This window comes from Corvus moneduloides, chromosome 9, assembly GCF_009650955.1.
Source record: "Corvus moneduloides isolate bCorMon1 chromosome 9, bCorMon1.pri, whole genome shotgun sequence".
In the NCBI taxonomy this organism is placed as follows: Eukaryota; Metazoa; Chordata; class Aves; order Passeriformes; family Corvidae; genus Corvus; species Corvus moneduloides.
The window spans coordinates 14,218,531-14,233,365 of record NC_045484.1 but is presented as its reverse complement, the minus strand read 5'-3'; the positions used below and the strand labels follow the sequence as shown (position 1 = coordinate 14,233,365).

General features: G+C 36.3%; 1 protein-coding gene across 5 annotated transcripts in view; it reads right to left on the bottom strand.

Annotated features, from left to right (window-relative positions):
• Window positions 1–14,835, bottom strand: part of DPYD (dihydropyrimidine dehydrogenase) — a 353,872-nt gene that overhangs the window by 223,369 nt on the left and 115,668 nt on the right. For all 5 annotated transcript variants that reach the window (XM_032117755.1, XM_032117757.1, XM_032117758.1 and 2 more), the window contains 3 exons: window positions 12,529–12,725; window positions 8,582–8,663; window positions 5,315–5,402 (listed from right to left, as the gene is read on the bottom strand). In XM_032117755.1, the coding sequence (XP_031973646.1) occupies window positions 5,315–5,402; window positions 8,582–8,663; window positions 12,529–12,725 (367 nt within the window). The remainder of the gene's footprint in view (window positions 1–5,314; window positions 5,403–8,581; window positions 8,664–12,528; window positions 12,726–14,835) is intronic.

Below are 14,835 nucleotides of genomic sequence, written 5' to 3'. Positions count from 1 at the left end.
CTCTATCTTTAACCAAGGTGCAGTGCCATTTACATGACTTGCTACATTACCACAGAGGCAAACAGCTCTTCATGAAGGGGCCTAACAGCCTCCCACAACATTTGGGAACATCACAAACACCAAGAAACACAAATCAATTCTGAAAAGCAACCAACTAACAGATAAATTCTGGATATGTTTTCAAATGACTCTGCTTCTAAACTCCTCCTTTGGAGGAGGTAAGTGAAATCACAAGTGAAAAGAAAAAGAAAACTCAGAAATACAAGGTAAATCACAACCAGAGAAGCAAGCAAATAAATGTCTGTTCACAACCTGAAATGAGAACTATTTTGAACATGACATATCTCCTCCATAAATGTCTGTGCCTGGCCATGGGCCTACGGGCCCCATATGCAGATTTCATGTCCTCCAAATTTAGTTTATGAATCAGGAGTACGATGCACAATTTTTTCGTATAGCACAAGCAAAATGAACATCTGTTCACTTTTTGCCACGTAGGTTTATATCTGTGTGGGTGGGTGTGAACAGAGCTCTTGATGTGTAATAGTCCTCCCATCTGCACACCAGGTGGCACTGCATAGTTAATCAGAAGATAATAACAGGCATGAGGAGATTACTTACTTTTTGGGGAAGAGAGAGTAAATCAATCTCACAGAGTTTTTTTTTTTAAAACAAGGTACATTAATGCTTGCAGTTTTAATTTTTTTTTTTTTTTTTGGTGTGTAATTTCACTCCAATCAATGACATGATCTGATTATACCATTGTTTGAATGCTATGTTAATTAACTATGAATGACTGCAATTACGACAAAGGTTCTTGCCACAAGGGATTTCATTTATTTTTTTTCTTTTTTTTAATGTACATTTTTAACCCTTGCAAGCAGAATATACTATTTAGAGCACATTTAAGCAACAATCTGCTTAGATTTACTCAGTACACTCATCTAACCCACCATTTCACAGTATTTAATAGACCTCTGTATACCCATATACAGTAAAACGAACTTTACAGCAATTCAGCGTCAGAAGATGGAGGAAGAAACAACAATCTTCACTACTCAATGAGAAGTTAAGTACAAAGTTAGCTAGTGCTGCAAGTTTAACTTTAGTGTTTGTAGGTTTAAAGTGTCTAAGCAATTTCTGGGAATAAGGGCTTTGGATTTTTGTAAAAAGTTAACTAAATAAAACAATATTTGAGGATCTATTTTTATCTGATATCCATCTAAGGAGAATGTAAATGTTCCATAGAACACTCATATTATGATAAAATATTACAGAATAAGGATAGAGGTTTGTGTAAATGTCTGCAGAAAATATGTTTATGGTGATAGCATTTTTATGTAGTCGTTTGAATGTCACGTGAAAAATGTCCTTAAATACTTTGAATATTTAGTTCATTCATTTTTATTCAATTAAGTAGTTCTATAAAGAAACTGTTTTGCATTTTCTCTTTCAAAAAGAATATACAATGCTTTGTGGAGTCTTAAAAGACAGAACCACAGAATCATGTTTTCCAAAGCATGCAGCTGAACTTCTAGAAGGATGAGTAATAAAAGCCTGGTATCTCTGCATTTGCTCTGATAGCCATGAGAGACACACACACAGGAAGAGACACAGGAACACAAAGCATTCAGACTGCTCTGTTCCCCGTAGGATACCCTTGCCTGCCTTACTCTGCTGTCTCTGAGGACCATGTGCTCTCTCCTCTAGCCCCTCACCCCTTCATTGATTTCTCCTTTTGCTCTCAGCATGCTTATTCTCTGTTGCCCTGAGACTCTATGGTGTTTACAGAAGGCAGAAACTGATGCAAGATTTTTTTCTTTAAAAGCAAAATTTTCAAACTGATTTGTCAGTTCAGGCACAAATTCTTCACAAACCCTTCTTATCAAAAAGCAGAGCTGATTCAAGGTAGAGTACATTGAGTAATCTTTCAAATCAGGACAGGATGGGATATTTTCTATGCTTACTTTTACAGATTGGTTTTAAAACTTTGAATGTTTAATTGGGAGATTTAATTCCTATTCATTAATGTTTATGAGTAGCAAACCCAAAAGTTTTGTAACTGGAAGAGAATTAGAATTCTAAGATGAAAATTTTAAGGACTCTAATTCTTCATCTCTAATTCTTAATTAGCATTTTTAATTGCCCAATGAAATAAGACTAAGTTTAGAAATTGCAGCTACCTAAATGACAATGAAAAAAAGAACTAGAAAAACACAGTAGAGACTCCAAGAATATTGTTAATCCCATTGTAGAGCTGCTACCTTTTTGACCTATAATAATTATCATGCATGCTATTGTCTATCATTACTTTCAATGTAAAAAACTGAGAATCGTGGACTACCCTCTAATACTTAACGTTAGCTGTAATCTGAAATTGTGACTGCTGGAGAAAACCAGATGCATGGTGTATCTCTTACATTGCCATTGCCCAGCTGGATCCTTACTGATTATCCAGGAAACTATGAAAGTTTTTCCTAGTTCAACATATGTCTTCATAACCCCAAATTCCACATCAGTCTTCACAGCCTAATTGGGAAAGGTAAGATGGAGGTAAGGTGTGACTCAAACTGAGCCCCCAGAGGCTGTCAAAGGTTGGTGACACATACTGGCCACCTGTTTGTTTCCAAGGCTAGAACAAGGTACTATTCTCAACTTTGAAACAGTGACTAAATGCACCAGACCTACTGGGTGGAGAGCATCTTTCCCCTTAAGATAAACCAGCACAGCCTCAATGCCTCAGTAAGCAAAGAACTGAAGTGAAGCATCCTTATTTATTATTATTCAATTCAAATAAGTCTATTAAACTGTATCCTTTTGTGAACTTCTTAGGAATTCTTTACCTCTCGTGTCAGAAACACAGCAAATAGCTGATTAGAGCACACGTTTAACCTGTCCAAACAGCTCTTACAAAAAGCCTTTGCTATTCTTTTTTCTTCAATATGGTCACTTGCTAGAATGCTCAGACCTCAGTCACCTACGTTTTAGCATCGATAGAACCTGCAGTGGAGGGCACTTTCCCTACTGCACACAATTTTCCCACCAGCAATAGATTTTCCCTGATGCATAACCGTGTGAAAAATAGTTTTCAACGTTCTCTTCGCAACTCCACCTGCCCTCAGGTAGCTGGTTACTTACAAGTGTTCTTCCGTTTCATGAATCACACACGGACTTTTATACAATCCCAACTGATAAAATCTCAAGTTCCATCTCATTTGCAAGACTAAAGGGTGTGCTTTTCAAAAACCACATTGCTGTGAAAAAGTCCTCTCACACTGTACTCTCGTCCCATCAGGGATTTCATTTTTTTTTACACACTCATTTACTTTTTCTTTTTTCCACTAACAGGGAAAATTGAAAACTACCACATTTATTTTCCATCAAGGTACAAATTCATTCAGAAGCAAATTACAACAAAAAATAAATCTTCTGTTTTATGTAAGTAGCTCTGTAATTATTTTACCCCTACGATTCAGGGTAATGTTCAAATGTGATGTTTCATTGAATATGTTTGTTCAGTAGGCAAAGAACACAAAAAGAAATGCAGTTCAGACTCATTATGGAAAAGCGGCTGTTGCTGAGAGCTTATAAATGCTGTATTGCATTAATATAGTTAACTCCATAAATATGCAACCCCTTGGCATGTCCTCTCCCTCTCACTACCAGTATGCAAGGCCACATTACTGTCCAGTGTCTTACACAGTACCGCAAAAGTGAGATGACAGGTAGACAAGGGGGTACAGAGAGGGACCAACTTCATCACAAATTCAAGGAAGCTTCCAATAACAAAACTTTGTAGGTACACATAATCCTTCATTAGCATTTATAACCTCTGTTTCCTAGTACAATCAATGAACACATGCTTTACAGGAGAATTATGCTTCAGATACCATCTCTTGTTTATTAAAATTCTGGCTGTGTCCCTTTACCTAGCATCTATATGGCAAAATGTTGTCTGGATATACAGATCTATATATAGATTTATGTCTAACCAAAATATATTTTATATTAGAATACCTTTATTAAGGTCAGAAAATAAACATACATACATAAACCAAACACCATTTCTATGTGAAGTGCTCAGTGGTCATTTTTGCTGACACTAAACTGAACTGTTATCCTAAGCTTCTGAGTCAGAAGTGCAGAGGAACGATGCTGATGTTAAAAAAATTACTGAGAATTTTTTCCTAAGTGCTAGACTCACAGAAAACAAATGCTTATGAATTAATTCCTCATTAGTGAGATTTTGCTATGCAGTTTGAAAGGCACAGATGAAAACAATGAAAAATAGAAGTCACACCATTTGCCTTGTATACAATAACATCAAAATATGATACATCAGAATTCCTATACATGGAAGTTCTCTAACAATGTGAGGATTTAGGATTACATAAATCACAACACTCTGTGCTATCATTACACAACAGAATAGACCTGCAAAGCTTATTATACTGCATAACCAGATGGTAAACAACAGTTGTCGTTGTACTAAGAATTACATCTCTGTAATCAATAATAGGAAGGAGGAACAGTTGGACAACTTGTTTCCTATTATGTTCACTTAGGCAACGTCTAGATCAATAAAGAGCATTAAGCCTCATACCAACTGTAGACAATGCCTGCTCAACATGCCTATCATATGGCAGCAATGGGTCCAGCTGCACTTCAAAATACTTTTAAATGGATAACAATTCTAATCTAACATTAAAAAGAAGCAATGATGCAAACAGCAGAGAGGTACAGGACTTCTCTAGTACATGAGAGAAGACAGACGTATGATGCCAGTTTCAGTATAAGTCAAAATCAGCTTATTTTGTTAACCCACTCCGTAAGTACTTTTCACTACAGCCTATCTGAAGGATGTTACACATTTTATATGGATGAAAGAAAAAAAGCAACCAAGCATGATATCACTGGCTTACATATAGACTCAGTAATTGTGTGGGTGTAGTAAGCTGTGCGCAAAAATTGAAAACTAAACTTGTGTATCGCTCCAGGCCAATATGGCAATTAATTACAAGCAAATTTGTAGTTCATCCATTTTTAACTATTTAAGCAAACAATAAATCAACCCATTCAGCTACATTCACATCTTACTTAAAGATCTAAAATATAAATGTGAAAATTTTAATAACTGTCTTAAGGCCACTAGCTGTAGCTTCCTGATTTTATAATTTTTCTTATATCCCATACTTCCATAATTCATCAAATTAAAGCTTTCTCCCATCATGCTATTAACAAACATACAGGTTCTAGTTTATTCCAGTCCTTCAATTTCAACAGGACAAAACATGGGACTGTGAGCTCTTCTTACCTATTCCAATAAAGACTGCTTTATAGCCATCTTCCTTCAGGGTACGGAGTGTCATTCCATCCACTGCAAGGCCTTTCCTAAAAATGATCTGAAAGAATTAAAAATTGTTTGGTTTCAATGTGACAACTTGAAAATAATTTCTATTCTTCTATTTCTATGTCTTGCATACAGGCACCTCACAGGATCATCTAGTGAGCAAACAAAGGAAATTGTTTTCCCCCAAACCAGGCTTTAAAGGCCAGATTGCTCTGACTTAAGCAAGTGGCACAAACTACAAATGGGTAAAAAAGTACCTTCAGATCATCTTCAGATGGGAACCACCACAGCCTTGCTTGGTTTCTGCTGTAAGCTAAAAGGTCTAAAGCAAACTAAACAAACAGATAACGCCTGTCTATGGAACAAAATACTGAAGTAGAGCTGAAAATAGCAGTTTTCTACTGTGAGTAAGTATCTGTATTCAGTGCTGACTACAAAAGGCTGTAGTTTCACCCATGCAAAAACCTGAATACAAGAAACATGTCGTGGAAGCAAGAACCTCCTTTAGGGAATATGCACTGAACAGATAGCCAGCACGCCAACCAAAACCCAATCAGTTTATGTTACTGCACAAACATTAGTGAAACTATGACATGACACTATTCTGAAGAGAAAACCAAGCAATGCTCTCTGCACAGTATCAGGTACTTGGCAGGCCGCTAGATGTGCAGAATGCAATGCCAGTAAACAAGGAAGGATTGTATTGCTTTTTGCTGCATACTCAGAGCTCACAGCCCAACTTTTGAGATCACTATCTAGAACTCCTGTATGCCAAAAAAACCTTCAGTGATGCCAGTGGTGCTTTTGTGAATTCAGAAAACCTGCCTGCAAAAGACAGAATACTCTTCGCAAATTACAGCGTGCCCTACTCAATTGTAATGAAGCAGCACATTCTGCACAGTAAACTAACAGAGGTTTTCAAAATTATGAATGACATAAGTTTTGATTTAGGCTTGCAATTGTTAATTCTAATTTATACAAGCAACAATGCCCACAGTGCAGTGATAGGTGTTCATTTATTGAAAGAAATAACTCATAGCAATCAAAACACACTTATAATCTACACTTGTTTCTGTTCAATTAGTTTTTACTTTCAGAAGCAAAAGCTGAAGTTTTTTTCCAGAGCCATGCTCCACCACCAATCCTGCTCTGAGCAGCCACTGCACAGGCTGAGCACCTAGAGTAGTTGTAAGAGTGTAAGGGACGCGGAATAGTGTTTGCTGTGTGTTCAGGCAACCAGCGATGGCAGTCCCTGTGCAGAGGTCATGCAGCTGGAGATACACACCTTTTGTTCATCACTCCTAACCCCAAGGCCTTTGAGCACATGAAGTGTGTGTGATTCCTCTTCTGATATTTCATACTTCTTGACATAGGTATGTGTGTTTTTATCTCCGCATCTTAGACTCTCTGAACTTGAATGCTTTCCCCCAGGTTTTTTATATCGCTTGTGATTTTACTTTACAAAATGCAATGCTGTTGTGTAAGCTCTCTACTTTGTGATCTTAACAGTTTAGCCTTCAAGCCACTGTGTATCTTGTTTGTTATTCAATCTGCCTGTATTTCATTTAATATACTTTTCAGGTTGGTGGGGAAAAAAAGGCAGAGGTAAAATACCATTTACACTACTTAAAACACTGACTTTCTTTGTCTTTGGATGTTTAGTACAAATTTTATCTCAGGTGAAGAAGCCATGTACTGTTGCAATCCTTAAAACAATACAGACTCCATCCTCACCTGCAACAAAAGACATTCCATAAATTGTCATTACACTTTTTTTATCCTGTTGTGTACATACGTAATGAAAACCTAATGAAGGAATTTAAACAGCAATACTATTTTATGTGAGGATTCATAATACATCTAGGGCCTAGCTCTGCAATCCTTATTCAGCTGACTAATTCTTACTAATTTCAGTGGAATTACTTGAATAAACAGCACTACTGAGCATTTACTCAACGCAGTACCTTCCACCATTCGAAATGCTTTAAGTAAACACCAGAAAATATTTCCAGCTTAGAGAGGTATAAAGCTAAGGTACTTATTTAACCAGCTTGCCAAAGGGTCAATTGCAAACCAATGGCAGAGCTTTGAAGCAAATTTACATTGAGATTCTCTGCTGCACTCCAGAACTGCAGAGGACCTGCAGGTCAAGATGACATGGTGGTTCCATCAGTCCGTTCTGGAGACCCTGTCATAACACAAAGCCCTGGGAACTGAGATTGGCAGAGGATTCTCAGGAGTCTGTGCCCAGCAGTTTTGTCTAAAGTTGTCTCAGTGCTCTGTTTAACCCCATCCCTAACTAAACCTCCATTCTGTAATTTTTTTCAAGGGTTTCAAAGGGAACTTTAAAGTAGAAAAACAGACCTGTAGCACTTAAAACCTTATCTTGCATCTTACCAGCATTTTTATAAAACCTGAGCAGAACAATGTTCTCACTCAGGTCTTGTGACAACTGCCTACTGCTTTTATAATATGAATCAACATGAAAGATTCCAAGAATTTCTTGCTTCACTGAAGGTTTTAGTAACGTATTAAAAATAAAGTATCCCTCCTGTTACTCAAAAATTTGATCTAGTGATACATTCTAAGTTTGTAACTATTACAATGTGCAGCAATTGTAAAAACTATCTAAATCTTCAGCTCAAGTCCTAAATTAACAATAAATTGCTGTTCCCATTATCTATAAACAACACATATTTACTTAACAGAATAATGCATAACTATTGCTTTCCAAGAAGTTGAATAGACTGTTATTGTTTATAACAGATGATCATGTTAACACTTTAATTTGATGCATTTTATTACAAAATTAACTTGGATGCAAGACTGTATGATAAACCATAAAGAAAAAAAAATCAGGGAGAAGGAACAAAAGAAGTATCAAATATGAATGGTTTAAGTAGTGCCAAACTTGATTAAAAAAAAAATCAAATCATTCCAATAGCTACACTGAACCCCTAAAGCAATTTAGGAATTTGTTTCTTACAGACAATTAATCACATGCAGGCATGCCAGATGAGAACTATTGATTGCCCTTTTCCAAACTAGTGGCATTCAGACAGGAGACAGACAAATGCCCTGAGCAAGAGGAAGCATCTTCCTGCCTCTGTCTAGCATAGCTTTTAATCGTTCTTTACTAATGTGCATGACATTTTGCTGTTAATCTTTGGCAGAGTTCTTGTTCTTTTTTTTTCTTTGAGCTATACATAGGCAGGATATATTTTTCATTACCTTCACTCCAAGATCCTTCATAAGCTCGGCTTCAAAATTCACTACATCATACGGCAATCGGAACTGGGGGATTTCAGACATACTAAAATAAATAAAAATGCTTGTGAAATACCCATAACTATCAGGAAAAGAGGATTTTTAAATTTGTTTTTTATTATTATCATTATTAGCTAAAATTCTTATAACACACCTTAGTTAATTTTGACATATGTGAATGGGAATGTGCTGAAATGTGACTCTTGACTTTTTTTAATTGTTAGAGTGACAAAAAAGCTTTATTCATCCAATGCTAAAAATATAGGTCAGGAAGGCAGTACCTTCAACACTGCCCACACCTGTAGGTAACTATTTAACATATATTATGTTTGAGTTCTAAAGGACTTCAGCTCCATTCCTTTTGTTCACCAGAATATGTAACACTAAACTTAAGATATTCATTTAAAAAAGGACCTCATGGCTACTAAAAGCAAAGTGACATAGCAATCTTTGATTAAGCTATCCAATAAGAGAGAATCAAATTTCCCATACAATTTTTTAAAGTGTTACATATGCTATTTTGAGCTATGAGCTATTAAAACTGTACCCACCTCCATTTCTACTTCATAAATTTTTTATGATTTTTCAGGATGGACAAACACTATCAGCTGTTGATTTCATGTCTGCTTTTTGACTTAATGTGTATTAACTGGCATTTTTTCCTCCTGGGGAAGATTAGGAATGACATCTTCAAGTTCCCAGAATCACAAAAGGGGAAAACTGCAGTGCCAATATAGGATCTCAGTTTATATCTACTCTTACAGATCTAATAAATATATATTTATCTCCAATGAAATGAAATCTATATATGCCAGTTCAAAATCTCTACTGTAAAACATGTTGCAGATAAACACAGTGAAGTTATATTTTAGATACTTTTGTTCAATGAAGATAAAAACCTAAATATGCAGAAAAGTAAAGGCTTCTCCCCAGATACTTCTAAGCTTCAAACGGTCTAATCTGTTCTCAAATTAATGAATCTGTAATATCCATAACAAAGCACTGGCACAAGAGATTCACTGCAGCTTATTTTACATATTGATATTGACCACACCATCTTTAGCATCTAACTTTAACAGGCCAGAAGAGTTTTATTTATTTTAAGTTCCATCAACTTTAATTATATTGATAAGAAACTGGTGTTCTTCCTTATTTCTAATACTGCCCTTTTTACACCTTTCTTGACCAGTGTGCAATGAGAAGTGTTGTAAATATCAGATATAATGAAAGTGTCAATACAACTTTCACAGGTCATGCTAAATAAAGGTGTCTGAGGCAGAAACCAACGTATCAACATGATTCTGCAACAGAGATTCAATAAAGAAATCTAATCAAAAAAAGGAAAGTGCTATTTTCCAAGCCACCTATGTATTTGTTGGAGGCCTGTCATTTCCACAACAGGCTCCCAGAACAGTACTGGTTGTGTTACATCACTGTCAGAATCTGCAAACACTTTTCTGCTCTCATTAAACATTTACTTAGTCTGATGCTGTGAGGTATACCCACATGCATGCACATTAACTATGAAAAGAGGCTTTTTATGAAAGTCAACTGATACATCAATAATTCTGAAACAATTTCTTTCAGCAGCAGAAGACGCTTTCTGACTCTGCAATGGAGAGACAGAGGGGGAAAAGAAAATGGGGCAGAGATGGAGGAGGGATGCAGTGGATACAAAGTGTCCCACAAATTCACCTCTACCTCAAATCTGACCCAAGCCAGAGGTGCTTGGACAGGCGCCTGGCATTTCTCAGCAACCTCAAATTACTGTTGCTCCAGGGGCAGCTCTTGGTACATTGTAAAGCAGTGCCAGAGGTAGGAGTACAAGTAGTAAAGCTTGTTCATGGTCTCTAAGCAAGAGCATGGTGTGCTCATGCCTACTCTACTATAAAGCATAAATTTTACACAACTGGTGAAATGTAGGAAAACCTGCCCATAACTATGAAAAATCCAGACACGTTCAGAGAAGCACAGATTTATGTTACATTTAAATATCCGACCACAGGAACTGCAATCACTAGGCACCTTTCCAGTGTCACAATATTATGAAAATTAGCTACGATGCAAAAAACATCCTAACTAAAAACAACTGGAAAAAACTTTAAGAAGGCACAAACATGACCATTATAAACAGCTGATTCCAAATACAAAATTGATTTGGTCTTCTTAGCAATTTGCAATAGTTTATGAAGCCTTGAAAACACACCCATCAATAACCCAAATTTGTTAAAAGATGTGCTGCAAAGACTTAGAAATGCAATAATGGATGATTGCTGCCACAGGCCAGCCCCCCTTCTGTTTCAAGATTAAAATAAGGAAAAAAGGAATTGATGCCCTTAAACCACACATGAACATTTCTACGGTGAATGGAAGTAAAATTTGACCTTGATTGAGATATGTTCTTTAAGACTCAGAAGAAAGAAATACATTTTAAAATACACTCCTCAACCATTAAGGATACTAACAGAACAGGCAAAACTCCATGTAAGGCTTTTTGCAATAAGAGAAACAGACAAAACATTATTTTAAATTCAACTTAAACCATGAAGAACTTAAGATCACACTGCTTCAAATACACAAGCACGTATTAAGCAGCTGGAGCATTGTACTATAAGCGCTGAAGGAAGTCCTGCTTTGTATTGCCAAGTCCAACCTGAGTCCAACCTGTTACCAAAAAAAGCCTTTTTGTTAAAAACCTCTTATTAATGCTGACTACTTTACAGCAACAAAACTGATTTTAATCTGGTATTTATGATAGCATGTGCTACTCAACAGGTGAATAGGTATTTCACATACTAAATTTGCAATCCTCTATGGTAACTAGTTCAAGTAAAACAGCTTCACAGTTAAATGCCTATGGATTAACACCTTGGTAATTAGGTAGAATAATTCTGAACCTCACTGGGAAAAATGCAAGTAATCAGTTCAACTTCTCCAGAATTGATTCTCTTTCTTGCAGAGCACTGAATAAGTATTTGACATTATGACATTATGGATCAAATTCATTAACCGTGTCAACTCTATTGATTTCAGTGATGCTGCATTAAGAAATGTAAGTGCATCACCCTTCCTTCTCTCTGTTTCATTACATTTTGTATTTTTTAAACACAATCTGTGAATACATTTTGTACTCTTTCACATCTTACATTGTAGAACATAATTTTGATTTTGAATGGCTTGGTATCCACTAGTCAGTGTCTGAATTATCTTATACACAGGGATTCCAAAAAACCTACTAGATTTGATCACAGCCATTGCTGCAGTGGCAAAAATTCATTTTCTAGTGTAGAGGACCGACACCATGCAAATATCAGCCAAGGGTTTACCACACAGGAACACTGCAAAGGTACCTTCCTTTATGTATTTGTAACTTTTTGAAGGTTGAGAATTGCAGGGGGTTTATTTCACCCATATTCTATGGTCTGCTAAAGCTGCACCCATGATTGTCACTGTCACCTTTATTTGCACAAGGTAGTCCAAGAAAGCATTCTAAACCTAAAATTCTCCATGAAATTACTATCTCTCTAAAACTTTTGAATCATTCTTTCACTATGGCTACAGTTACTTAATTTTGTTTTAGAAGTTTTGGGTAAGGGAAAATGGTTCCTGACACCATTTTCTAATATGTTAATTTGGTAACAACAACTGCGCCCTGAAATTTAACAGGTCATGTGAAAAGAATATAGGAGGTAGCCAACAGATTTCCAGTTAAAGCTTGCCTGTAACTGTACCTCTCTTAATGTGAATGATCAATGATTTAAATAAAAAGTTACTTTTACAGATCTGAAATTTTCTACTCTCTTCCTCTGCTAAAAGTAGAGGGATCACATATAATATACGTATGTACAACAGTTCTTGCTATGTTTTCTACAATAACTGGAAACAGTGCTTTGTTATCATTGTTTTATTACCTTAAGCCCCCAAGGTACTCCTGCTTTTCAAATATGGTGATGTCTGAATAGCCCAATCGAGCCAAAAAGGTAGCGCAACTTAAGCTTGCAGGTCCCGCACCAAGAAGAGCTATCTTCGCCTGATATGCTTCAGGCATATCTTCTGGAGGAGGTAAGGAAGGGTTTCTGATCTGAGGAATATTCATGGCTTTGAAAACCTGAAAAGCAACACAATCAACAGGTTAAATACTTTACATACCCTCCTTACATTTTATTATGAATGACATGATGGAAGCTTCTGCTAGTACTGTCACATAGCTGATATAGTATAGCAGATTGCATCGCAACATTATAGCATCCAAATGACACGATGCGTGCATTTGTGAGGGATGCTGTATTTGCAGGGTTTGGTCCTTTTACGGGTCTTTTTGTCTTAAAAATCTCTGAAGTCAGAGAAGTCAGTCTCTTTCGCTCCTGTAAATTTTACAGAGAAGACAGAGCCAGACTACCAGTAACAGAATAGGAATGCAAAGTCAGCCAGATGGCAGAGAATCTCTGCAATGCCAAAAAATTTCCCTGCAAACAAATTATTCTTACTAGTAGAAAAATACTTCCGCAAATAGTGCAAAGGACTATAGTGCCAGTAAAGGGGCTTTGCTTCGTCAAGCAACAACCTGCGTGATCCTAGAAAAATCACTTACAGCTTGAATTTCTAGAGGTGGTGGGTAACAAACTTTACGCAGGTTGGAAATGTTTTTTAGGAACCACCCTCAGTCTTCAGTGCTGTATTTTCATTGGCAATCCATGCTTTAGATGCCTCCTCTTATATAATTTTTATAGGACTTTATTTTAGTTTCTTATCTATTTCATATCTTGTCCACTTTTTAATTGGGTTTCCAAAAACTGTAGACATACCTGAAAATTAGACTGTTCTCCCTATGCCTCAATTATTCATTCACCTGCCTAATGGTGATGATCTGCTCCAATCTGTCCTGACTATTTAAAATACTTTGGAACAGTCTCTGCCCACTGTAGTGCATTTCTACAGAACTCAACACAGTTGGCTGCTAACCTAGTTGTAATGTCACACAGTTTTTCAGATTTGCATTAAATCAGTTCTTTACTCAGGCATACAGGTAAGAGGTGAAGGCAGAAATATTCTGCATCCCCCAAGCTAGACTTCACTGTCCTCTGCACAGAGGAATTGAATCTCTATCTTGTATGAGCTACAAAAGGAAAGAATAGACTTACCAGCCTTAGAGGCTACTAAATGTTAGAAGCATGGAAGAGCACAGAAAATCTTCTTTTTACTTGGACATTACAGGGAAAAATGTTTAATCCAAACAGTATATAATTGTAGCAGACAAAAGGATTCAAGAGAGCATTGCATGGGGATTCTCAGTCATATCACAAATACCCTCAATGCAGCATCTCAAAAACTACCAGGAGACCACACTGCTCCCCACCTATTGCAATGCAGAGCTGTGTTCCATAAGTACTAACTAGTCCTCTAAAATACATACACTGTCATTTGTCTTAATAAATATCGTATTTAAACTATTTAACAAGCTTACCAACAGATTTTACTTTCCTTAGAATTCAAGAAGCAAAGGGTTTTCAAGTTAAACCTTGGCAATTCCACTCATGATTAGAATTTTTCATTTATATTTTGAATCAATGTTCATTTTCTTCATGTGCACTTGAGCACTCATGCTAGGTAAACCAATGATTAGTTCCTTCCCTCTCTAAAATTTCTGTGTCAAACTCCCCCAGTCTTTGTAAATTGACACAGCGGTTTAACAAACTGCATGAAGCAAGAGACAGATAATTGTTTTAAAGAAAGAATCATTTAAACCTGACAATTCATACAATATGGGAAAGTTTAATGTGGTTATTAATGGATTTCACAGGCTGAAAAGCTCACATTGTACTGTGAAACTAGACTATGATAACCAAAACGCAATGATATTTCTAAAATGTCTGCTTTGTTAGATTCATAAGAAAGTGCTTGAATTATACGAAATTTTAGTCTCATGTAGCTGTTTAAGAAGGCTATTCAGTAACAAAAATTATATAACTTGCATATTGTATGTGTATATTGAACACTCCGAATATGCATATGCTTAACAAATTTACTACTAAATTTACTTTATTGTTAACATAACTATTTTTATATGTATTATTGAATAGTCATACCCATCAAATAAATGTTACACTGAAGTTCCACACCACTGTAGTGCAGTGTTAAGCTTCAGAAACCAAGCACTCATGCAGAAAATCCTAGGAGTTCAGGCTGAATGGTCAACTTTAATTCTGCCTATTTGCAAA